The sequence below is a fragment of the Oryzias latipes genome, chromosome 22 (genome assembly GCF_002234675.1).
Source record: "Oryzias latipes chromosome 22, ASM223467v1".
NCBI lineage: Eukaryota > Metazoa > Chordata > Actinopteri > Beloniformes > Adrianichthyidae > Oryzias > Oryzias latipes.
The window spans coordinates 11,680,238-11,704,073 of NC_019880.2; the positions used below are offsets into that span (position 1 = coordinate 11,680,238).

Genomic DNA, 23,836 nt, shown 5'->3' on the forward strand with positions numbered 1-23,836 from the left:
CTGTTGTCTTTAAAGTTGAGCGCTGCTATGTCATCACTCTCGAACGCATTGACTGATCTATAGGATGAAATACTTTCAAAGCATATTTTTGAAAAAGAAAAGCCAATTTTTTTATGCACGTTAATCTGTCATCTCCCACATCAGATGTTGCTACTCAAAAGGTATTTTGTTTTGAAGTTGGGTAAGATCAAGACATTTCTGTTTTTTTTCTGTTGAAGAGCTGGAATTTCAAGGCATCACAGAGCAGTTTAGCAACACAAAGGAAGAGTAATTAATAATTAACCGCACCAACTTTAACATGAAATGTGTGTGATGATTAAAAAAACAGCCGCTGTTGTTCAACACCTTAATCTCTTGGTCAGAGTGTTTCCGACTTTTCTTGTTCATTTTTAATTTAATGGTTATTTGAACGTCAGCAGAAAGTCCCAAGATGAGCCAAACTCATGTCTTATTAAACATCAAGCAAACATATGCTGTGCTAAGAACATGATGGAAGAATCCACAACTAAAAAATGATATTTTTCTGGGGAAAACATTTTTTTCACCCTTTCGTTTGGGATGTTTTTAATTAATGTCTGGACTTTCATCAGTTTTTGTCTGCTGGAGATGAATGAAGAGAGAGATTCTGACGACAAATTGGTCAAAAATTTTCCCACTCCATTTTAAAAGCATCCCAGTCGTCTTTCAATTGGGAGTTTGCTGTTTTTAGCCTTTTTTTTTATTGTCATTTTCTAGGACAGTTTCTGCAGAGCAGCAGCAATTCATCCGAAATTCAACTAGGAGTGGGACTATTAGCGCAGAGCAGCCCCACCCCCGTTCCCTTCCCCATACCTAAGAGCCTGGAGCATGGAGCTTGTGGCATATTTTCTCCATCACAAATGGGATCTTTTTCAAACAGCATTTTTCATCTGCTCCTGATTCACAAAGATTTGGATAAAGAAATTCTCAGAAAAGCAATTTTGGGCTTATTTTTTGTAATATACATACTCCATCATAAGAAAAATGCCACAAGAACATGTTAAAAACACGATTTTTTTCTAAATGGGTCTTTAGGTCAGCCACAGCTATGCTCTGTGGTTTTTAGGAAATCTTAATATGAGTAGTAAAACAACAAGCCCCAATGTAATGAGAACATTTCTTCTCTCTTTTGTGTTGGAGACTAGCATACTAACCAGCAGTGTACACTTCAAAAATATGGCTTTTTATTAGTACAATAAAAAATAGTTTGTGGGGATTTAGGGGATCATAACTTAATATATCCAGATAGAATCTGGGCGGATAAGTAGCTACTGGCGAAGTTTGCGGAAAAATGTTACAAATGGGAAAAATATGAGATATCTAAGTACAGAAATGTTGTGTAATGCTACAATGAATCTACATGGGTGAAAAGTAAAAAATATATAAATGGCAGCTGCTGATAGTCCTCACATGAGGTCATTTTTCAGACTGTTTTTACTTCATCAACATGAAATGTTTTCATTAATACATACATTGTTCCTTTCAGCAATGGAGGGTCACGGTGAATGCGAGATCAAGGTGCAGCTCAACTGCAGCCACTGTAAGACACAAAGCTGCAAGCGAGAAGAGGAGAGCCACTTCCTCCTCTGCGTCTGTGAAGACGATGAATTCCTGGCCAGTGACAATGTCACATGCATCAGTGCTGCAGGTACACTACTGGCATTTTGTGATGAACATCAGCTGCAATGTAATTAATACGTCTGATAAGTTAAAATCTCATTTTACTCAATGCACCTTCCCAAGCTGCACCCCCAAAGGGAGAGATGTCCACACCCTTGGTCCTGGCCGTCGTTGTTTCCACGGTTGCGAGCGGCGTTGCTCTCGTCTGTACCGGCATCATCCTCAGTAAGAGACTCCTTCAGTTGTGTGCACAGACTTTTCCCTCCACCTTCCGTCGGCTGTGAGCCCAACTGGATATGTGCTTTTCAGACGCTACTAATGAAAGACACAAGAACGATGTGTATCGGCATTTCGATGTTCTTTCTCACTGTGTGCAAGAAAACCAGACTCTGAGTTAGAGGTCAACTGACTCGAAGCATACTTTCATTTCAGCTTTTTCGTTGAAAAAAAAACTTAATTTCATCCTCTGTGTAAATACAGATTAGTCCAAAGAGGATGAGAGTGGGTAAAACATGAAATTATTTCATAAAAACCACTGATAAATGCAACATATTCTCCTGTTTAGTTGCCTTAGCTGAAGTAAGACATCATTGAGATGCAGTATAAACATCTTTATTATAAAAATATAAAGTCATTGACGTTCATTTTAATATTGTTTAACTACAAAATGATAAATGGAATTTATCAAACATTAATTGTTGTCCCTCCAGACAGACTCACTAAGGACAAACTGAAAAGAAGGAACTCTTTAGCATCTTTTCATCATCTCACAGACTTTGTGGTATTATTCAAATTCAACTCATTCAAAGCACTGTAATGTAAGAGCGATTAAAGCCATGATGGGATTTTATCAGTTGGTTGAAAGTTTTAGTTATCTGGGATATGTGGAAAACTAGATATGATTATATTAAATAGCAAATTACTCAATGACATTCCGACCCCTTGGTTGGCCTAAAAGAAATGCATCGATCTGTGTCGTCATAGATTTGTGTAAGCTTGTGATTTAGCCTTGGTCAGAACGAATCTTGCTGCTAGGTACGGTATCTCTGCAGGTGAAAAATTAGCAAACATGTATGCGGCATGCAGGTGGGCCACAAGAAGGCCATAGACCACTCAGTGAGCCGATATGTTGAAAATCTTCATGCAAATTTTTTTCCTACATGCATGCTGTGAGCCACAAGTCATACTGAATGCTTAGTACAACACACAGTGGTAAAGTAAGGGTGAAGTGGGTGAGCCGCAGGCATGTCTCACAGTTCTTTTCTGTTTTTTGACCACGAGGAGACCTGTAAGTGCTGTTCATGTGATAGGTGTGGGCTCCTTGCATGCAGCTTGACTGTTAGAATTTAGAAAATCCGCGAGTAGTTTGTGTATGGATCCTACAAGCGTCTGCAGGCACTTAGATATCACATGCACACCCCATGCGGGAGCAGCAAGGGGCCAGTTCTTGCACCTTACTGACAAGTACGGAGTGGCGTAAGGGCAACATACGACAGCATCAACCGTACATCATAGGTGCTTGCAACTTGACATTAGCCTTATGAATATTTCACAATACATTTACCACACACACACAATAATCGCACATTCAGTTTTCAACAACGTCACATGAGGCGGCCGGACAAGCCTCAAGGGAACTGCAAGGCACACCTACACTCCCCCTAAGACGCTGCCATATAGATCAAACTACGCACGGGTGAATGTGGCTAAAGCTTTAGCAGCACCAGTTTACATTTACAGTGGTCCACACTAAATTGGTATGGGTGCTAGCAGGTCTCAGAGTTTTTCAGCCTCCCAGAAACACCCCTTCTATGTCTGCAGTCACAACCCCCAACTGCACAAGCTGCTAATCAAACTAAAACAAGCAATCACAGCACTAATAACTAGTTACCATGATAATTATCTTGATAATTGCCTATCTCCAAGATAGAGATGAGAAAATCTAAGGAGAGAAGAAAGGAGAAAGGAATTGAATGAGGAGGCAGACATGCCTAAAGAGAAAGGTTAGAAGACTAAACCTTCCCAAACTGGTTTAGGCTTGTTGATGATGCCAGTCTCCACAAGATGATTTTATGAAATAGCATAGAAAATTAGTAGAAGGAAAGGAATTAGCAAAAAGCAACTTACCTTAGTTAACTGTTCATAAGCTAGGTAGGCATCTTTCCTTTTCCCAACACCTAAATTAAACCTTCCAACCCAGTTAAGGCACAGAAAACAAAAAAAAATGCAGATTAATAAATTATCAGTAAGCAAAGCTACTCGGCTAGCAGCTCCAATCTTGTGTGCTGTTCAATAATAGAAATCTTAAAATTTCCATTGACATACAAAAAAGACTAGGCTGACTTTGTTTATTGTTAAAAAACAGAAGAGAGTGATAAAAAAAGAAGAGAAAAATGAGCCAAAATAATTGCAGACTGCTGTAAATCTCACAAGTACAACATGTTGTTGCCAGATAATTATATTTGAATTTCTTTTTAATCACATTTAGAGTTAAAATTTACTCACCTAATAAGCCATTGAGTGAGGAAATAGCTGAGAACTTTTTTCCTATGACCTATCATAGCTGATTATAGAGAAGAGAAGCATATTCTCAGCTGGGGCAAGACTCCTTTCCTGCTGTCCTCTCTGCGTTCATGCAGAGGTTTGAGGAAACTCAGATGATGAATATCCTCAATTTCATTACCACAACAAGCTCTTGTAAATCTTATCTTTGCATGCACATCAGTGAAGTTCTAAACGAGCTGAACCTCTCTCTGACAAGAAAATCGGACCTCACCTAAATTATTGGGTTTTCACTAAAGAAAACAAAAGGAAATATCCAATAAGAGAAGTGATGGAAAATGAAGCTGACATTTTAATCGCCAGTACTGTTTGGATTTTTAAGGCCTGAGCGAGTTCATTTGTTTTTTTTTATTTTACAGCTTTTACTGGTTAAAATATGTCAATAACTTTAAGAGCCAACTTCATGAAATCACAACTCTTTCAACAACTATTTTCTAAAACTTTTAAATGTTGTAACTGTTTTTTTTACTACCATAAGAGAGAAAAGTGCATCAGTTGTCCTATGATTGTTTCTTCATTCGTTTTTTTTTTTTTTTTATTCAGTCGAGCACATTATCATTTGGAGAAAATTCATTGTCTTCCTGTTGAAATTTGTCCAGATTAAAATGAAAATGATGCAAGAAAAAAATGCAGCTCAAGAGGAGTAAAGTCATCTAGACAGCTAATGGCAGACACGGCTGTGTTTAGAAGGAGAAAGCACTCACAGGAATAACTACCCATGCCGTGATGACACTGACTTTAAACTCTTGGACTTTTTGAAACCCCTAAAATTTACCAGAACCCTGCTTGTTTTGGGGTTTTGTCAAAATGCCAAATCCAGTATTTTTGTGGAGCTTTTCATTTCATCTGCTGTTTTTTAAATGTGTTGGAGGATCCCCCATGATGGTGACACGGATGCTTTGGCCATTTCAAAAGCTTAACCTGACATCATTTTTATACCAAACCTTCTTTTGATGTATAATGTTTGATGTTGCATTCAATTTCCAATTGGTAATGATGTAAGTGATGCACTTTCTATGTATTATGATTTCTGGTCCTTCTTGTATGAGTCACAATTTTTTTTTCTAAAATGGGCACTCCTGGATTTGCTTTTAAAGATTTTAAGTATGTTGCTTTGCTGAGGAAGAGATGTAAAGAAAGGTTGCAAAAACCATGCAAAAGCAACAGACTCAGTAGCAGCCACTGGGATATGTTTTTACTGTATTTGGTTAGGCAAATCTGGGTAAAGTGAACTGGTTACAGAATAAACTGTTTTTAAAAAGCTAACAAAATTTGCGTTAGAGAGGACAAGCCAGTTTGATTGCTAGTAGAGTAATGGAAGACAGTAGCTGTGTTTCCCTTACATATATGTGCAAAACTTTATCAAAGTTCTAGAAATGTTGAAAAAATATAATTTCAGTGTTTCCATTTAATCCTAATTATATGAATGGACATAAACCAACTCACTGGACAAGACATTCAAAACCATGGCGATGGATCTTTCTCTTTCGGCTTTTCCCATCAGGGGTCGCCACAGCGAATCATCCTTTTCCACCTCACTCTATCATGGACATCTTCTACCCTAACATTAGCCAACTTCATGTCCTCTGTCAAGACATCCATGTATCTCCTCTTTGGCCGTCCTCTTGCCCTCCTGCCAGGCAGCTCCATCTCCAACATCCTTCTACCAATATATCCACTATCCCTCCTCTGAACATGTCCAAACCATCTCAGTCTGGCTTCTCTGACTTTGTCGCTAACACAGGCAACATGAGCCGTCCCTCTGATGTACTCGTTCCTTATCCTGTCTAACCTGGTCACTCCTAAGGAGAACCTCAACATCTTCATCTCCGCTACCTCCATCTCAGCCTCTTGTCTCTGTCTCACTGCTACCGTCTCTAACCCATAGAGCAGAGCTGGTCTCACCACTGTCTTGTACACCTTTCCTTTGAGTCTTGCTGGCACTCTTCTGTCACACAACACTCCTGACACTTTCCTCCAACCGCTCCAACCTGCCTGCACTCGCCTCTTCACCTCTTTTCCACACTCCCCATCACACTGAACTGTTGACCCCAAGTACTTAAACTCCTGTACCTTCTTCACCTCAGCCCCCTGTAACCTAACGCTTCTACCTTGATCCCTCTCGTTCAGACACATGTATTCTGTCTTACTACGACTGACCTTCATGCCTCTTCTTTCCAGAGCAAACCTCCACCTCTCTAGCTGTTCCTCCACCTGCTCTCTACTCTCACTGCAAATTACAATGTCATCCGCAAACATCATTGTCCAGGGAGATTCCTGTCTTACCTCGTCTGTCAGCCTGTCCATCAGCATAGCAAACAAAAAAGGACTCAAAGCTGATCCTTGGTGTAGTCCCACCTCCACCTTGAACTCCTCTGTCTGACCTACAGCACATCTCACCACCGTCATACTTCTCTCATACATGTCCTGAACTACTCTGACATACTTCTCTGCCACTCCAGACGACCTCATACAGTACCACAGCTCCTCCCTCGGCACCCTGTCATACGCCTTCTCTAAATCTACGAACACACAATGCAGCTCCTTCTGACCTTCTCTGTACTTTTCCATCAACATTCTCAAAGCAAAAAATTGCATCAGTGGTGCTCTTACGGGGCATGAAACCATACTGCTGCTCACAAATCTCCACCTTCTTCCTAAGCCTGGCTTCCACTACTCTTTCCCACAGCTTCATTGTGTGGCTCATCAACTTTATTCCTCTATAGTTGCTGCAGTTCTGCGTGTCACCCTTGTTCTTAAAGATCGGAACCAGAACGCTTCTCCTCCATTCCTCAGGCATCTTCTCACTCTCTAAAATCCTATTGAACAACCTCGTTAGAAATTCCACTGCTGTCTCTCCTAAGCACTTCCATACCTCCAAAGGTAGGTCATCAGGACCAACGGCCTTTCCGCTCTTCATCCTTTTCAGAGCCTTCCTAACCTCATCCTTTCCAATCTCTGCTACTTCCTGCTCCACAACAACCACATCTTCCTCCCTTCTTTCCCTGTCATTTTCCTCGTTCATCAGCTCCTCAAAATACTCCTTCCATCTTTTCTGTACACTCTCCTGAGTTGTTAGCACCTTTCCATCTCTGTCCTTAATCACCCTTATCTGTTGCACGTCCTTCCCATCTCTGTCTCTCTGTCTGGCTAGCCTGTACAAGTCCTTTTCTCCTTCCTTTGTGTCTAACCTGTCATAAAGCTCATCGTAAGCTTTCTGTTTGGCCTTTGCCACCTCTCTTTTCACTCTACGCTGCGCTTCCTTGTACTCCTGTCTACCTTCCTTAGTCCTTTCTACATCCCACTTCCTTTTAGCCAACCTCTTCCTCTGGACGCAGTCCTGTACTTCCTCATTCCACCACCAAGTGTCTTTACCGTCTTTCCTCTTTCCAGATGACACACCTAGCACCTTCCTACCTGTTTCCCTGATAATCTCTGCTGTAGTTTCCCAGTCATCTGGAAGCTCATCCTGACCACCCAGGACCTGTCTCAACTTCTGCCTAAATTCCTCACAAGTTTCTTCATTCTGTAGCTTCCACCACTTGGTCTTCTTTTCTGTTTTCCCTCTCTTCTTCTTCCTGACCTCCAGAGTCATCTTACACACCACCATGCGGTGCTGTCTGGCTACACTCTCTCCTACCACCACTTTGCAGTCAATAACCTCTCTCAAATGACCTCGTCTGCATAGGATGTAGTCCACCTGAGTACTCCTACCTCCACTTCTGTATGTCACTCTATGTTCCTCTCTCTTCTGGAAGTAAGTGTTGACTACAGCCATTTCCATCCTCTTCGCAAAGTCCACCACCATCTGTCCCTCCAGATTCCTTTCCTTCACACCAAACCTGCCCATCACCTCCTCGTCACCTCTATTGCCCTCACCAACATGTCCATTAAAGTCTGCTCCAATAACAACTCTCTCTCCTCTGGGGATACTCTCTATGACCTCATCCAACTCACTCCAGAATCTCTCCTTCACTTCTAACTCACAGCCAACCTGTGGCGCATACCCACTGACTACATTCACCATCACCCCTTCGATTTCTAACTTTAGGCTCATCATCCTGTCTGAGACTCTTTTCACCTCTAGAACGCTGTTTACAAACTCCCCCTTCAGAATCACACCTACCCCGTTTCTCTTCCTATCAACACCATGATAGAACAGTTTGTATCCTCTTCCAATACTACGTGCCTTGCTGCCCTTCCACCTTGTCTCCTGCACACACAGTACATCTACCTTCCTTCTCTCCATCATGTCTGCCAGCTCTCTGCCTTTCCCTGTCATTGTGCCAACGTTAAGAGTCCCTATTCTCAAACCTATGTTCCTGCCTTTTCCCTTCTCTCTCTGGCCACGGACCCTTCTGCCTCCCCTCTTTCTTCGACCAACAGTAGTCAAATTTCCACCGACACCCTGTAGGTTAACAGCATCGGTGGCGGTCGTTGTTAACCCGGGCCTCGACAAATCCGGTATGTCTAAAGTGTTGTGGATGATTTGCATGGTTATTTTGGCAATTTTTACGCCGGATGCCCTTCCTGACGCAACCCTCTCTATTTATCCGGGCTTGGGACCGGCACAGAGGCAACTGGCTTGCAACCCCTGTGGCTAGATTCAAAACCATGGCGATGGATGAGACCAAGTATTGTTTTAAGTTGATTCACAAAAAGGGAGCATTTGGATGACATCACAGCAATGCATTGCACATCCCTGCTTCACTACCCATATGGTTTCTCCCTCCCCTAACATTTATCCCTCCAAATGGAGAGATATGACATAAACTGTGTCTTTAAATTCAGACGTTACTACTACTCGACAACGTCATCAGTGGTTGCCGGTCATCTAGTGCTTAGCTGCTAGTGTTCGGGAAATACATAACTTTGGTTTTCATCACTTTAAAAAGTCATGCAAAAACAAAAACTTAATATTTACATTCAAATGTAAACTTCTGTGCTTCAGAGCACACCCTCATGAAGAAATGTGTTTGTCCTCTGCGCCACAGCACAAGGCGGATCAACCTACTGACGGAGGGATAGTCAGGCCTAAGTTGCTACAGCTCCTTAAAAGAAGACTTTCAGACACCACTACAGCTTTAAATGCCCCTACAACTGGAGCAACAGTGAGGAGCCAGAGGGGTTGGGAAGCAATTCAGATTCCGACTTTTTCTTCAAACCAGGTTGTCTTTGGTATTTTTTGGTCTGCAACCCTTGAGGATCTGATTTAAGAACCAAAAATACCAAAGGGAAAAAAAGACGGTTCACTAAAGTCAGTCTAAAATGTTTACAGAGTTTTTTTTTAACTGGGCTGCGCAATGGCGTAGTGGTTAGCCCTCTCGCCTCTCAGTGAGAATGTCCTGGTTCAATTCCCACAATACCTGGATCTCCTCTGTGTGTAGTTTGAATGTTCTCCTTGTGCATGTGGGGGGTTTCCTCAGACCCTCTGGCTTCCAAAAACAGGCCTCAGAGGTATCTCTAAATTGTCTCCCAGGTGTGAATCTGACTGTGTGGCCTTGCAATGAACTGATGACCTGTCCAGGCTGTAGCCCACTTTTGCCCTACAGTAGCTGGGATAGGCTCCAGCAATTGCATCGTCTTACCTATAAAAATGTACAGAAAAATTGATTATGAGGGGCTGTCCAAACATATTTCATTATAAACCACTCACATACATACATTCTCACTTTCACATATATATATGTATGTATATATATTCTTACTCACACATTATATATCTTCACCTGAGCTCTCCCCCATACAGGGAGGTAGTCTGTACCCTGGCCGCCCACATTTCATAATGAAATATGTCTTGTTCGGCCCCTCTTACTCCTCCAATATTTGCGCTTTGTGAGAATTTCTGATTATGAAATCCAGACATGTGGCTCAAAGAGATTATTCTGTCTTCAGTAAAGCTCCAGTCCTCTTAAAACAAATGTGAGATTTCCCATCAGATTGTGGTTAAGTGTTGTGCTTTTAAAAAAAGGGAAATTTAGCAAACAGTAAAAACTGTCCACTTGAGGTACAGGAAGAATAAAGCTAACCGGAGAGGGTGTAAACTGATGGACAATGGGAAGTGGGGGCAGGCCTACTCTGCGCTAACAGTCCCATCCACAAATGAAAAGGTGAATTTCTAATAAACTAATGCCGCTCTGCAGAAACTATGTCCTAGAAAAGGACACAGTTTAGGCTAAAAACGGCATAATCACAAATGAAAACCCATCAGAGTGGGGACTTTAACCCTTGTGCTATCCTAGTTTAACATTGGGAGTTGGGTCATCTAGACCCACTAGACAGTGCTCTGAACCTTTTTTCTTCAATGATTTGTGAACCTCACTGGTGTCCATGGATTACATGAAATCTTTCCACCTTTATCCACCTTTGTCATGGTAGGGAGAACACGTCAAAGTAAGGGTGGGGTCATCTAAGATAACACAAGGGTTAAGCAAACTGTGTGTGTACACATGATTCAGTGAATGCAAGTAAACGTCCAGATTTGATCAATCTTGTTAAACCTGATGCAAAGGGAAAAAAAGGAATTACTCTGCTGAAGAAAATCAGGAGTGAAACAATATTTAAAAAGGGAAATGCTTCTGGTAAAGGTTAGGGTCCACTTGACTTAAGCCATCAGAAAATACAGTAAATAAAGCAAAAGTGTCCCTTGTGATTTCTGTAAATACCTTAGAAATATAAGAATTAATAATCAATATTGCATTAAATCTAGCCACAGGGGTTGCAAGCCAGTAACTTCTGTGCCGGTCCCAAGCCCGGATAAATAGAGAGGGTTGCGTCAGGAAGGGCATCCGGCGTAAAAATTGCCAAAATAACCATGCGAATCATCCACAACACTTTAGACATACCGGATCGGTCGAGGCCCGGGTTAACAACGACCGCCACCGATGCTGTTAACCTACAGGGTGTCGGTGGAAATTTGACTACTGTTGGTCGAAGAAAGAGAGGAGGCAGAAGGGTCCGTGGCCAGAGAGAGAAGGGAAAAGGCAGGAACATAGGTTTGAGAATAGGGACTCTTAACGTTGGCACAATGACAGGGAAAGGCAGAGAGCTGGCAGACATGATGGAGAGAAGGAAGGTAGATGTACTGTGTGTGCAGGAGACAAGGTGGAAGGGCAGCAAGGCACGTAGTATTGGAGGAGGATACAAACTTTTCTATCATGGTGTTGATAGGAAGAGAAACGGGGTAGGAGTGATTCTGAAGGGGGAGTTTGTAAACAGTGTTCTAGAGGTGAAAAGAGTCTCAGACAGGATGATGAGCCTAAAGTTAGAAATCGAAGGGGTGATGGTGAATGTAGTCAGTGGGTATGCGCCACAGGTTGGCTGTGAGTTAGAAGTGAAGGAGAGATTCTGGAGTGAGTTGGATGAGGTCATCGAGAGTTTTCCCAGAGGAGAGAGAGTTGTTATTGGAGCAGACTTTAATGGGCATGTTGGTGAGGGCAACAGAGGTGATGAGGAGGTGATGGGCAGGTTTGGTGTGAAGGAAAGGAATCTGGAGGGACAGATGGTGGTGGACTTTGCGAAGAGGATGGAAATGGCTGTAGTCAACACTTACTTCCAGAAGAGAGAGGAACATAGAGTGACATACAGAAGTGGAGGTAGGAGTACTCAGGTGGACTACATCCTATGTAGACGAGGTCATTTGAGAGAGGTTAATGACTGCAAAGTGGTGGTAGGAGAGAGTGTAGCCAGACAGCACCGCATGGTGGTGTGTAAGATGACTCTGGAGGTCAGGAAGAAGAAGATAGGGAAAACAGAAAAGAAGACCAAGTGGTGGAAGCTACAGAATGAAGAAACTTGTGAGGAATTTAGGCAGAAGTTGAGGCAGGTCCTGGGTGGTCAGGATGAGCTTCCAGAGGACTGGGAAACTACAGCAGAGATTATCAGGGAAACAGGTAGGAAGGTGCTAGGTGTGTCATCTGGAAAGAGGAAAGACGGTAAAGAGACTTGGTGGTGGAATGAGGAAGTACAGGAATGCGTCCAGAGGAAGAGGTTGGCTAAAAGGAAGTGGGATGTAGAAAGGACTGAGGAAGGTAGACAGGAGTACAAGGAAGCGCAGCGTAGAGTGAAGAGAGTGGTGGCAAAGGCCAAACAGAAAGCTTACGATGAGCTTTATGACAGGTTAGACACAAAGGAAGGAGAGAAGGACTTGTACAGGCTAGCCAGACAGAGAGACAGAGATGGGAAGGACGTGCAACAGATAAGGGTGATTAAGGACAGAGATGGAAAGGTGCTAACAACCCAAGAGAGTGTACAGAAAAGATGGAAGGAGTATTTTGAGGAGCTGATGAACGAGGAAAATGACAGGGAAAGAAGGGAGGAAGATGTGGTTGTTGTGGAGCAGGAAGTAGCAGAGATTGGAAAGGATGAGGTTAGGAAGGCTCTGAAAAGGATGAAGAGCGGAAAGGCCGTTGGTCCTGATGACGTACCTGTGGAGGTATGGAAGTGCCTAGGAGAGACAGCAGTGGAATTTCTAACGAGGTTGTTCAATAGGATTTTAGAGAGTGAGAAGATGCCTGAGGAATGGAGGAGAAGCGTTCTGGTCCCGATCTTTAAAAACAAGGGTGACATGCAGAACTGCAGCAACTATAGAGGAATAAAGTTGATGAGCCACACAATGAAGCTGTGGGAAAGAGTAGTGGAAGCCAGGCTTAGGAAGAAGGTGGAGATTTGTGAGCAGCAGTATGGTTTCATGCCCCGTAAGAGCACCACTGATGCCATTTTTGCTTTGAGAATGTTGATGGAAAAGTACAGAGAAGGTCAGAAGGAGCTGCATTGTGTGTTCGTAGATCTAGAGAAGGCGTATGACAGGGTGCCGAGGGAGGAGCTGTGGTACTGTATGAGGTCGTCTGGAGTGGCAGAGAAGTATGTCAGAGTAGTTCAGGACATGTATGAGAGAAGTATGACGGTGGTGAGATGTGCTGTAGGTCAGACAGAGGAGTTCAAGGTGGAGGTGGGACTACACCAAGGATCAGCTTTGAGTCCTTTTTTGTTTGCTATGCTGATGGACAGGCTGACAGACGAGGTAAGACAGGAATCTCCCTGGACAATGATGTTTGCAGATGACATTGTAATTTGCAGTGAGAGTAGAGAGCAGGTGGAGGAACAGCTAGAGAGGTGGAGGTTTGCTCTGGAAAGAAGAGGTATGAAGGTCAGTCGTAGTAAGACAGAATACATGTGTCTGAACGAGAGGGATCAAGGTGGAAGCATTAGGCTACAGGGGACTGAGGTGAAGAAGGTGCAGGAGTTTAAGTACTTGGGGTCAACAGTTCAGTGTGATGGGGATTGTGGAAAAGAGGTGAAGAGGCGAGTGCAGGCAGGTTGGAGCGGTTGGAGGAAAGTGTCAGGAGTGTTGTGTGACAGAAGAGTGCCAGCAAGACTCAAAGGAAAGGTGTACAAGACAGTGGTGAGACCAGCTCTGCTCTATGGGTTAGAGACGGTAGCAGTGAGACAGAGACAAGAGGCTGAGATGGAGGTAGCAGAGATGAAGATGTTGAGGTTCTCCTTAGGAGTGACCAGGTTAGACAGGATAAGGAACGAGTACATCAGAGGGACGGCTCATGTTGCCTGTGTTAGCGACAAAGTCAGAGAAGCCAGACTGAGATGGTTTGGACATGTTCAGAGAAGGGATAGTGGATATATTGGTAGAAGGATGTTGGAGATGGAGCTGCCTGGCCGGAGGGCAAGAGGACGGCCAAAGAGGAGATATATGGATGTCTTAACAGAGGACATGAAGTTGGCTAACGTTAGGGTAGAAGATGTTCATGATAGAGTGAGGTGGAAAAGGATGATTCGCTGTGGCGACCCCTGATGGGAAAAGCCGAAAGAGAAAGAAGAATAATCAATATTGCATTAAAAGAAAAATAGATGTAACTGGATTGTCTTGTTGGTAAATAAGTATTATAAGTATACATTATTTGTATTTATTATATTATAAGAGAAGTATAATAAGGGCCTTACTTTTTGTAAATACCTTGTGTTAGGCCTTTTAGAACAATAAAGTTTTAATCCTTTTTTTAGTCATTGGTTGTTTTGACAACAGCAAAATGCACACACACCCAGTAGCTTAATGGTGTCTCTTCACCTGAGCTCTCCCCCATGCAGGGAGGTAGTCTGTACCCTGGGCGCCCCCCATCTCCTGCATCCCTCCTCCTCCTCCTCCCTTCCCATCCCCTTCATCTCCTCCTCATTGCTCCCGCCATCCCGCCCCCACCCTGAGTCCCTAGCATCTGCACCGGGCGATGGCTCGACGGCACCTCTTACCTGCACGCAACTCCCCCTCCCTGGCAGACTACCAACCTGCATCGGGGCCGTGGGCTGCCTCCATAGCGGGTGAGTCTATGGTCACTGGCACAGACAGTATGGGATGAGAAACCAAGGAGGGGCTCACTCACATGCAGACCTTCTGTTTGTTTGTGTCTTTTGAAGGAGGTGCAACTATTTTCACTCTTGGGGCGCAGGTGGAGTCAGAAGTCACAAAGGTTTCTCCGAGTTAAAACTGGTTTGTTGTGGTCTGCTCTTTGTAGTGTGGTACCGCAGGAAGAACGACATGCATGCAGTGAGGTGGCGTCTGCAGAGTCCAGAGTACAAGCTGAGCAAGATCCGCTCCTCCACTATCATGACTGACTACAACCCCAACTACTGCTTTGTCGGCAAGGTCGCCTCACTCAGCGATCTGAAGGAAGTCCCTCGCCAAAACATCACACTCTTCAGGTGCTGACAACGTGAAGATCTGTGTTTTGGGTTTGAAATTGTTTCTGAATGCTGGAGTTTTGACTATTTCCTGTAGGGCTCTTGGTCACGGCGCATTTGGAGAAGTTTACGAAGGACAAGTTCTTGGGATGAATCCTGATGGTAGTCCGATGCAAGTAGCCGTAAAGGTCAGATTTAGATGATAAATCCATTCTCCAAGTTGTTCTTATAATAGAAAAGTGTGCCACAAACTGATCAACCTATTAAAATGAGTAAGGGATTTCTTATTACTTTTGTTCTCTTTCATACGAAAAATTCCATGTCAAAAACTAAAAAAAAAAAATTTTTCATCAAAGGGGAACTTTAAAAACAACCTCTTCACCCTTGTATTCTGACCAGTTCTTGACCATCAAATTTGGGTTCCAAGTCCGATAATTTCCCCAAAAGTTACCGCACATCATGCTGACCTAAACTGCAGCTGTCGGATTTTGCAGCATTTCCGTTCCTGCTATGCGTTTCCAGCCACAGCATCGTCAGTTTTCTTTAATTGTACAGCTCAACCAGGCTGAGCTGTGACAGTGGGATATGTGCTTAATGCTACGTCAGCGCTAGCTACGACAAATGAACCTGGATCAGCGGCAAACAGTTGGTGGTGTAATTACAGAGGGATGCAAACACAAGCGCACAACGGGAGTGTCCCGTCGGTGGAGGCTCTGCATGGGCTCCAGACTGAACAATAAATCATAGCTCACTTACTGCTATTGGCTATTTGACTTGGTGCATAGCCTCTGCAGTGAGGCATCAGTTCTTTGCACAATGAATTAAAGTAGACATTCAGTCCACGAATAACCACTGAAGCACAGAAAACTCATCATTTAGATTATTAGGGAGGATACGAGGCATTTTGCTTCAATTTCCATCCCAAATGAAAGAATAACTTCCTCATGCATCTCTTGTCCAACTTATATAAATCTGGAAATTCTGAAGAAACAAAGTTGCATGTTTTAAAAAGAATGGGAAAAAATCAGAGATGCATTTTCTCAACAGAACCCAAAGTTCTGATATTGATTGTTCAGGACCAGCACTTCTCTTCAGGACAGCAACTCTCAAACTTATATTAGACTTTATTCATCCCACTAGGGAAGATTCAATTCAAACTTTACATAAAAGTACTCGTCTGTTCAACATGAAATCCCTGATTTTTGTCGCTTCACTAGGTCTGTTGATTTAAACTGCAGTCCAGAAGTGTCAAGACCCGTACACACCGGGATGAATATTCGCCAGGCGTTATTCGCCAGCGTTTTTCGCCACGTTTTTTGTGTTCACACAGAGGCGATTTTCGCTGGCGATGAGCCGAGTGAACATGCAATTTCATTCCCTGATGGCGCTTACTATAAAACAGAAATACTCCTGTACACAAGGTGGCGCTGCGCAACTTTACACTTCTTAAAGTCGCTTTTCACTCAGAAGAAGAGAGCAAGTATTTACGCGCTTGTCAGAATCATAGAAAGAAACATGAATATTTCAAGCATCAGTAGCTCCAACTGGTGCTTGGTTCGGGGATATTTTAGAATGTTCGTCATTATTTCTTCGCGGCAGTGTAGACGCTACTTGCCGTCTATCTTCTTCGCTGGTATGTGTGCTCAGCAAGGCAGTTTTGTGTTTGAGCGCCCCCAAGTTGTGTTTTACTGTAACTTCAGAAGCTCCAGACACGTGTGCAAAAGCGCCATTCTCATTGGTCGAATAGATTTCGACGCGACGCGTCAAAAAAAAAAACGAACCCGAGGCTTTTTTTTTTTTTGACGCTTTGACGCGTGGCGTTTTTTCGCGTCGGTGTGCACACTCTTATTGGTGCCCTTTGTTTAGTCACGAGGCGTTAAACGTCAGGGAAAATCACGCGCGAAATTCGTCCCGGTGTACGGGCCTTCAGGCTGTCACAGGAACAGGCAGACAGCTGGATCCAAATGCAGCAGGTTTATTAGCTCAGCTAAAAGTCCACAAAGCTAAATCAGGGTCAGGCAGGCATGAGTCGATAAGATCACCCAAAGACAGACAGGGTAATCAGGATCCAGGTGAGAGTCAGGGCAGGTGGCAGGCAAACAGAGTTGGAAACGGGGTCAGGAGACAGAAGATCAAGTCCAACTATAACGCTCAGTAAACAAGGCAGAGTGTCACAAACAATACTTCCCACTGAGTGTAGCTCAGTTCAGTGCTTTAGTGATTTGTGATTGATTTGAATGAATGAGTCAGCTGTGTGGCATCCAGGAAGTTAACGCTGGGGTTGCTGGGGGATGAAGTGCTTTCAGTTCTCTGGAGAATGACCAGAGGAGACAGAGTTCTGACTTCTGACATAGGCGTCCTTTTTTCTTTAATTTGTATATCCAAGAAAACATGTTTATTCTAACATAAAGTACTTTGGAACTTTAAAGGACTCGTGTCAGACTGTGACATGTTTTTTTGTTTTTTTATCTGAACCTTATGCATCATATTTTCTTCATGTTTGATTTTTGCTCACCAACTTTAACCAAATTAACAAAATGGGCAGGAATCGACAAAGAATTTAATGAAAAAGGTCAAAACAATGGAAAAACTTGAGCAAAGCTACAAAATAAAGGCCTTAAAGCTTAAATTTACTCCAAATAACCATACTTGCTTTTAAAAATGGCAAACAGCTCAGTCATTTCTTTTTTCTCCGCAGACTCTTCCAGAAATCTGCTCTGAACAGGATGAAATGGATTTCCTAATGGAGGCTTTGATTATGAGGTGCCCAAGCCTGAACACTTATATCCACCATGCAGTCAGCCGCTGCATATTTATAACACAAATATATACATATAAATCACACCCATTACATTGTTTAACTTTATATAAAAGACTCTTTCTTTTTTTTTCTTTTAAATGACCCGAAAACCTGAACGCATTATGTAAAGACTCATGTTTACACTTGTTTTGGCCAAAAATGAGTAATTGTGCTGTTCAGTTCTCTTTTTTGATTTATAACAGTGGTGTTTGATTTCGTTAGAGTACTGAACTTGTCCTTTAACCTTCAGTAGATCATCTTGTTGGTAAATTACAGAATTTGTGATATAAATTTTGGCTAAAATCTTCTGCTTACAATTTCTAACTTGAATATTTGGATTTTTTATGTTGTTTTTATGCAGGAGTTGTTTTTTAGGCCTTCCTTTCTAGCTTTAAATTATGATTTTTCTAACGTGAAGTTTTTCTGATTCATTTTGTATTTACATCGACATGTTACATACCAGTAATACTGAAATGACCCCTTAATTTCTGAAACTGATTTGGCAATAAAGTGATATTTAAATGCATTTTTTTAATTCTCCTTTTGGAAATTCTTATTATATTGACCTTATTTGACATGTTTTATGGGTGTTTTGCAGGGATTCAGGTTAAAATAGGGACAAATAGGCTCCATCTGAGATTTAACTTCCTTTCCAAAGCGCCATTTATTTATTTGTTTTTGATTTACGATTTGTTTATATCACAATTTTTCTGCACCAACTACTTATAAACCAAACTCACATCTTTTATCAGATTTTACATTCACTAAGCAACACCACTGCTACCTTGCTAAACCCTCCTTTTTATCCCATCAGCAAGTTCAGCCATGAAAATATTGTGCGCTGCATCGGCGTGAGTCTAAACATCCTTCCCCGTTTTATCTTGCTGGAGCTGATGATCGGAGGAGACATGAAAACCTTCCTGAGGCAGAACAGACCGCGGACGGTGTGTCTGCCCTGAAAATTCCCGTTCCCATGTGTGTCTAAGGCTGGTGTCCCAGTATATGTGTGTGCTAAACTTGGATTTTCTGCGTTCAGGGCCAGGCATCTTCACTCACCATGCGGGAGCTGCTGCAAATGGCCAGAGACATCGCCAACGGCTGTCGCTACCTGGAGGAGAACCAGTTCATACACAGGTTCAGACGCACATTTGCCTGAGTTTAACGCGACATCAGCATTTCTAAATGTCAGTGCTATGGTGTGAAAGAAATCTTGAACTTTAGGAAAAACATCCTAAATTCCTAACAGATGAAAACATCTAATTTAATTTACAGACCCACATTTACAAGACTTTTTGGCACAGTTTCTCCTCTAGACGATTCTGTCTCACAAATTTCTTGAAATCTAAAAAAAAAATGTCCCCAAATTATATGTTTTTTAAATCATAAGCTTTGTATTTTTTACTTTCATCATTTTTACCTGGCCTCATCTAACTAAACAAATATTTTTTTAGAGACATTGCTGCCAGAAACTGTCTGCTGACCTGCACTGGACCTGAGAGAGTGGCAAAGATCGGAGACTTTGGCATGGCTCGAGACATTTACAGGTTTGCACCCTCCACCAGCAGGCGCTGTACAGTTAAAATCCTTTACACGAGAACTAAGCTAAATTTAGAATTTACTTGCAAAGGTTTGTTTGGATGGAAGCAAAAATTGTGATTTTGGTTTCTTTTCTCAGAGCCAGCTACTACAGGAAAGGTGGTCGTGCCATGCTCCCTGTCAAATGGATGCCTCCGGAGGCTTTTGTGGAGGGAATCTTTACCTGCAAGACTGATATTTGGTACCCAACTGTAGAAAACATCTAACTATAAACAAAACAAATTTTGCATTGAAGCATCTTGTTTAACCCTTGAACATTCTTTTGACTACAGTAACTCTTCAGCCGCTCTAGCAGAGAAAAGCAGAATTGCACTGATGTGCAACACTTAGGGGAAGTGGGGAAGGGAGGGAAGTGTTTCTGCAATCAACGTGGATCTGAGAAAAGCGACTTTGTGCCGTTGTGCAACACTTTTTGTTAAACGGCTCGGATTATGGTGAAAGGTTGCAAAGTTACGCCAAGTCAAAGAGTTATTTATGTTGCTGATGACAGCTCCAGTGTTAGAGGGTTAGCAATAAAATTCTTTAAAGTGGAAGACTGTTTGCAGCAGGGATGCCCAATCTGTCAAAGGAAGTGTGGGTAAAGAGACGATAAAATACAATAAATATGCCATCAGCCAGTCATCATCCTCTCCATGAAGTATGTCACATGATTTGACACGCAGAACAGTGAATCGTACATCCTCTAATAAACTGGGCCCTGCACAAACGTGTTACGCCATACGTCCTGCTAGCAATTATGGAGTTTTTCTTCTTCCTTATTTTCAGAAATGTGTGAGCCTTCAGCATCAAACTCCTAACTGTAGATGTAGATGCTAACGTGTCTTAGTTTTTCACTGGAAAGCATTTTTAGAGACTCAAATGCACAGAACATTTCTGTTGAAGGTACATCGTTGCCATGACAACTATTTGACAAGCTATGGAAAGAAAAATGAAGGAGGAATCTTTCATTACATTACAATCGCACATATTCATCTAAATGTATCATTTTCCTTCAAAATTATTTTCGGATTCACTTTCAAATCTGCTTTTCGTAATAGGCTTGTATATTTAATATATATATTATATAATATACATTATATAATATGTATATTATATAATGTATATTTTTAATTCAGAACAGTCAGATTTTTTTTTTTGCAAGCAGCCACCTAACCTGAGTGATGAGAAACAGTCTCACAGAGGATCGCAACAAACCTAAAAGCTGCTGAGAGAAGTAGGAGGGCGGGAAAAGGACACAACCTTTTCTCTGAACTAGTCTTTGTCTCCCCCTGCAGGTCGTTTGGAGTACTGCTGTGGGAGATCCTGTCTCTGGGTTACATGCCGTATCCGTGTAAAACCAACCAGGAGGTGCTGGAGTTTGTGACCAGCGGAGGCAGAATGGATCCTCCCAAGGGCTGCCCAGGGCCCGTGTGAGTACCAATACCTGAGTTGTTTTTGTTAGGAATTGATTGATTTTCTTCTAGCAGAGAAATGGTGCCTGTTCACGCAAGGCCCAGCTCATCAGTTTGCTTTTCTTTTTTTTTTTGAAGCTATCGGCTTATGACTCAGTGTTGGCAACACTGTCCCAATCAGCGACCCAACTTCTCAACAATCCTGGAGAGAATCAACTTCTGCACCCAGGTAAGATCAACCATCCCTTCCTAATTTAATGCAAATTTGGAGATTAAGGATTATGTCATGTGTCTGTCAGGACCCCGATGTGGTAAACGCACCTTTGCCTGTGGAATGTGGACCCAACATGGAGGACGATGGAGGCACAGTGATGCGTCCCTCTGTCTCCCCCTCCACAAGCATTACTCCACTCCTGGTGTCCCATTCCGTGTTCCAGGATTCCCCATCCCAGATGGGATTCTCCGCCAGAAGTTTTGGACCACCTACCCCTCCCCTACAACCCACCAAACCCCGCCTCCTCCTGCAGAAGACCCAGCCGATCCACCACGAAGTGATATCCTGCTGCGAAGTGCTGGAGCCGTCCTGGGCCGTGACCGTCCCGGCACCCGATTTGTCGGCAGGAGGCAACCGCCTCCACCCCGAGCCCCCGCACCACCAACCCTGCTCCAGGAGCAGTTCCTCCTCCGGGAGCCAGAAGCTCAAGAACAAGACCAAGAATCTCTGGAACCCAACATACGGTTCCTGGGTTTTGGAAAACTTCAAGGGAAGGAAAACACTGGCTCACACTCAGTCAGTGCCGCTGTCGAGCTCCACCCCCAACTCCCAGAGCTGCAGCCCGGCTTCAGAGAACAAAAGTGTCTGTGACAGCACCAGCATCACCTACCTCAGCCCAAATCCACCTCCAGCCGGCCCGAACCAGGCTCCACCAACCAAGTCCTCTGAAAAGACTCCAGCAGGGGGCTCAAAAGCCGGCGTGGACCTGGCGAAGCTTCAGAGTTTCCCCTGTGGGAATGTCAACTACGCCTATGATGAGCAGAGCTTACCACTGGTTACATCCAAAGCCCCAAAGCCCACCACAAACAGCAGTTCCCCTCTCAGTCTCATCCCGGGATCCAGCTTGGGTCTGACCACAGGGCCCCACGCGTCCTCATCCCGGAAACCTAAACTCTTCCTAAAGCGTCACGCCAGCTATGGACACGAAGACATGAAGAGACACGTCAAAGCTGAGAAACCCACACGCGACCGAGACTCTGGCTTCTCCCTGTCAGAGGACCTGAGCATTTACCACTCCTGAACAACAGCCCACTGACACTTTGAGGCATTTATCACCTGGAGAGCATTTTTAGAGATTCAAACTCTGAGTTTGGGTCTCCAAGGTCTGTCTCAGGCTTAAAACCAAATCTGTGGAGCTCCTGGAATGCTGGAAAACCCCAACAAATGCTGTTTGAGCCCTTTGGGAGATTTGTAGCTTATCACTGAAACAATGAGCAACACAGCATGTCATAGATGCCAGAACCAACTGCTAGATGAATTCTATCACACCAACACTGAAGTTTACTTTTTACCATTTTTCTTTAATGATCAGGATTGTTCAGATGCTTTTAAGTCCCACTCCGATCATCTTTTGATCAATTTTAAAAGTGTTCCCAGTGGTCTTTTAATTAGGATTTTGCTGTATTTAGGCCAACATTTTTTTTAAATTTGGATAGTTTTCTAGGACATATTTTTTGCAATAGTTCATTAGAAATTCACCTCTGGGTTGTTGGCAACACAGTGGAGCAACGCTGCCCCCCCTTCCCTTCCTGCTAGCTTACAGCCCTCAGCCCTTCACAACCCCAACCTAACATTACGGGTGCAAAAAAAACAACTCACAATATTGGAACTGCAATACAATTTACAATAGAGTTTACAACACAGTTTTGAGCCGGATTTCAGCTCAGACCTGGAAAACAGAGACGTTCATGGATCTACAAGTGGATGCTTCAGAATGGAGCTGAGCAGGAAGCTTTTGGCCCACTGCGTCACAAATAATCTCTTTTTCCATCTGCATTTTTTGTATCTTCTCCTGATTCACAAAATTTGAATAAAGAAATACTCAGAAATGCCATTTTAAGCTTAATTTTATTAATATATGTATCCTCCAGGAAAATGGCACAAGCACATGTTTAACCCTTGTGCTATCCTAGGCACTTTGGCATTGGGAGTTGGGTCATTTAGACCCACTAGACAGTGCTCTGAACCTTTTTTCTTCAATGATTTCTGATCTTCACTGGTGTCCATGGATTACATGAAATCTTTCCACCTTTATCCACCTTTGTCATGGTAGGGAGAACACGTCAATGGAAGGGTGGGGTCATCTAAGATAGCACAAGGGTTAAAACATTAAAACTATTTTCATCGGAGTGGGTCTTGAAATGGGTGTGTAAATGAGTCAACTTTTATTCAGTATCAGTGAGCTAATGTGATAGTTAGACTCCTGCCAATTATGATCAAACATACTTTAAAACTTTGTTTTTTTTTCTTTTGAGTATATTTTATTTTCATCCTTAAAATGTGAAAGGATTTAACCCCAATGACTGCAATACCAGCTGTTTTTTGGCATGAGAATGTGGATTTTTGTAGTAAAGTTTATGGTCTATTGCTGCCCCCTGGTGGTGATCTACAGGTTGTGCTCCAATCTCAGTATTTTGATTGATTGGCTTTAAGCTTTAAACCTGTTTGTTTTAATTAAGATATGAGTTCATTAAAGTACGTTTCCAGGTTCTATATGTCTTATTGCGCCATACAGGACATTTTGTGCTGTACTTTCATAGGTTTTTGCACACATAAATGGGTGGTTTGGGTCCTCTGTGATATAAATATGAACAGAGGGTCCTTCATAATAAAGATGCTGTCACTCCTTTGCTGTTTATAGATTTTTAACAAGCTGGAATGAACCAGCATATTACACATTGCCTTGATCCAGAGATAGAAAATAATAGTTTTGCAGAAGCCGCTCGCTCATGAGGTTGGTGTGTGTAAATGTGTACAACACAACCTCGCAGTCGTAAAAAGATTTGCTATTTTTCCCAGATACTTTTGTTGGAAATTGTATTTTTCTTGTTTTTGTTTTATTTTTGAGGAATCCGCACTTGGAGTTGAACACTGCCAAAAAAAAAC

General features: G+C 42.8%; 1 protein-coding gene across 1 annotated transcript in view; it reads left to right on the top strand.

Moving 5' to 3' along the window:
- LOC101156784 (ALK tyrosine kinase receptor) overlaps nt 1–22,784 on the top strand; it is a 57,938-nt gene extending 35,154 nt beyond the window's left edge. The window contains exons 18-29 of the mRNA XM_023951854.1: nt 1,505–1,666; nt 1,762–1,863; nt 14,724–14,910; nt 14,987–15,077; nt 17,588–17,652; nt 18,504–18,633; nt 18,726–18,823; nt 19,141–19,233; nt 19,365–19,466; nt 20,560–20,694; nt 20,815–20,905; nt 20,976–22,784. Of these exons, the coding sequence (XP_023807622.1) occupies nt 1,505–1,666; nt 1,762–1,863; nt 14,724–14,910; nt 14,987–15,077; nt 17,588–17,652; nt 18,504–18,633; nt 18,726–18,823; nt 19,141–19,233; nt 19,365–19,466; nt 20,560–20,694; nt 20,815–20,905; nt 20,976–21,971 (2,252 nt within the window). The 3' untranslated portion in view covers nt 21,972–22,784. The remainder of the gene's footprint in view (nt 1–1,504; nt 1,667–1,761; nt 1,864–14,723; nt 14,911–14,986; nt 15,078–17,587; nt 17,653–18,503; nt 18,634–18,725; nt 18,824–19,140; nt 19,234–19,364; nt 19,467–20,559; nt 20,695–20,814; nt 20,906–20,975) is intronic.
- Nucleotides 22,785–23,836: the final 1,052 nt, after the last annotated feature.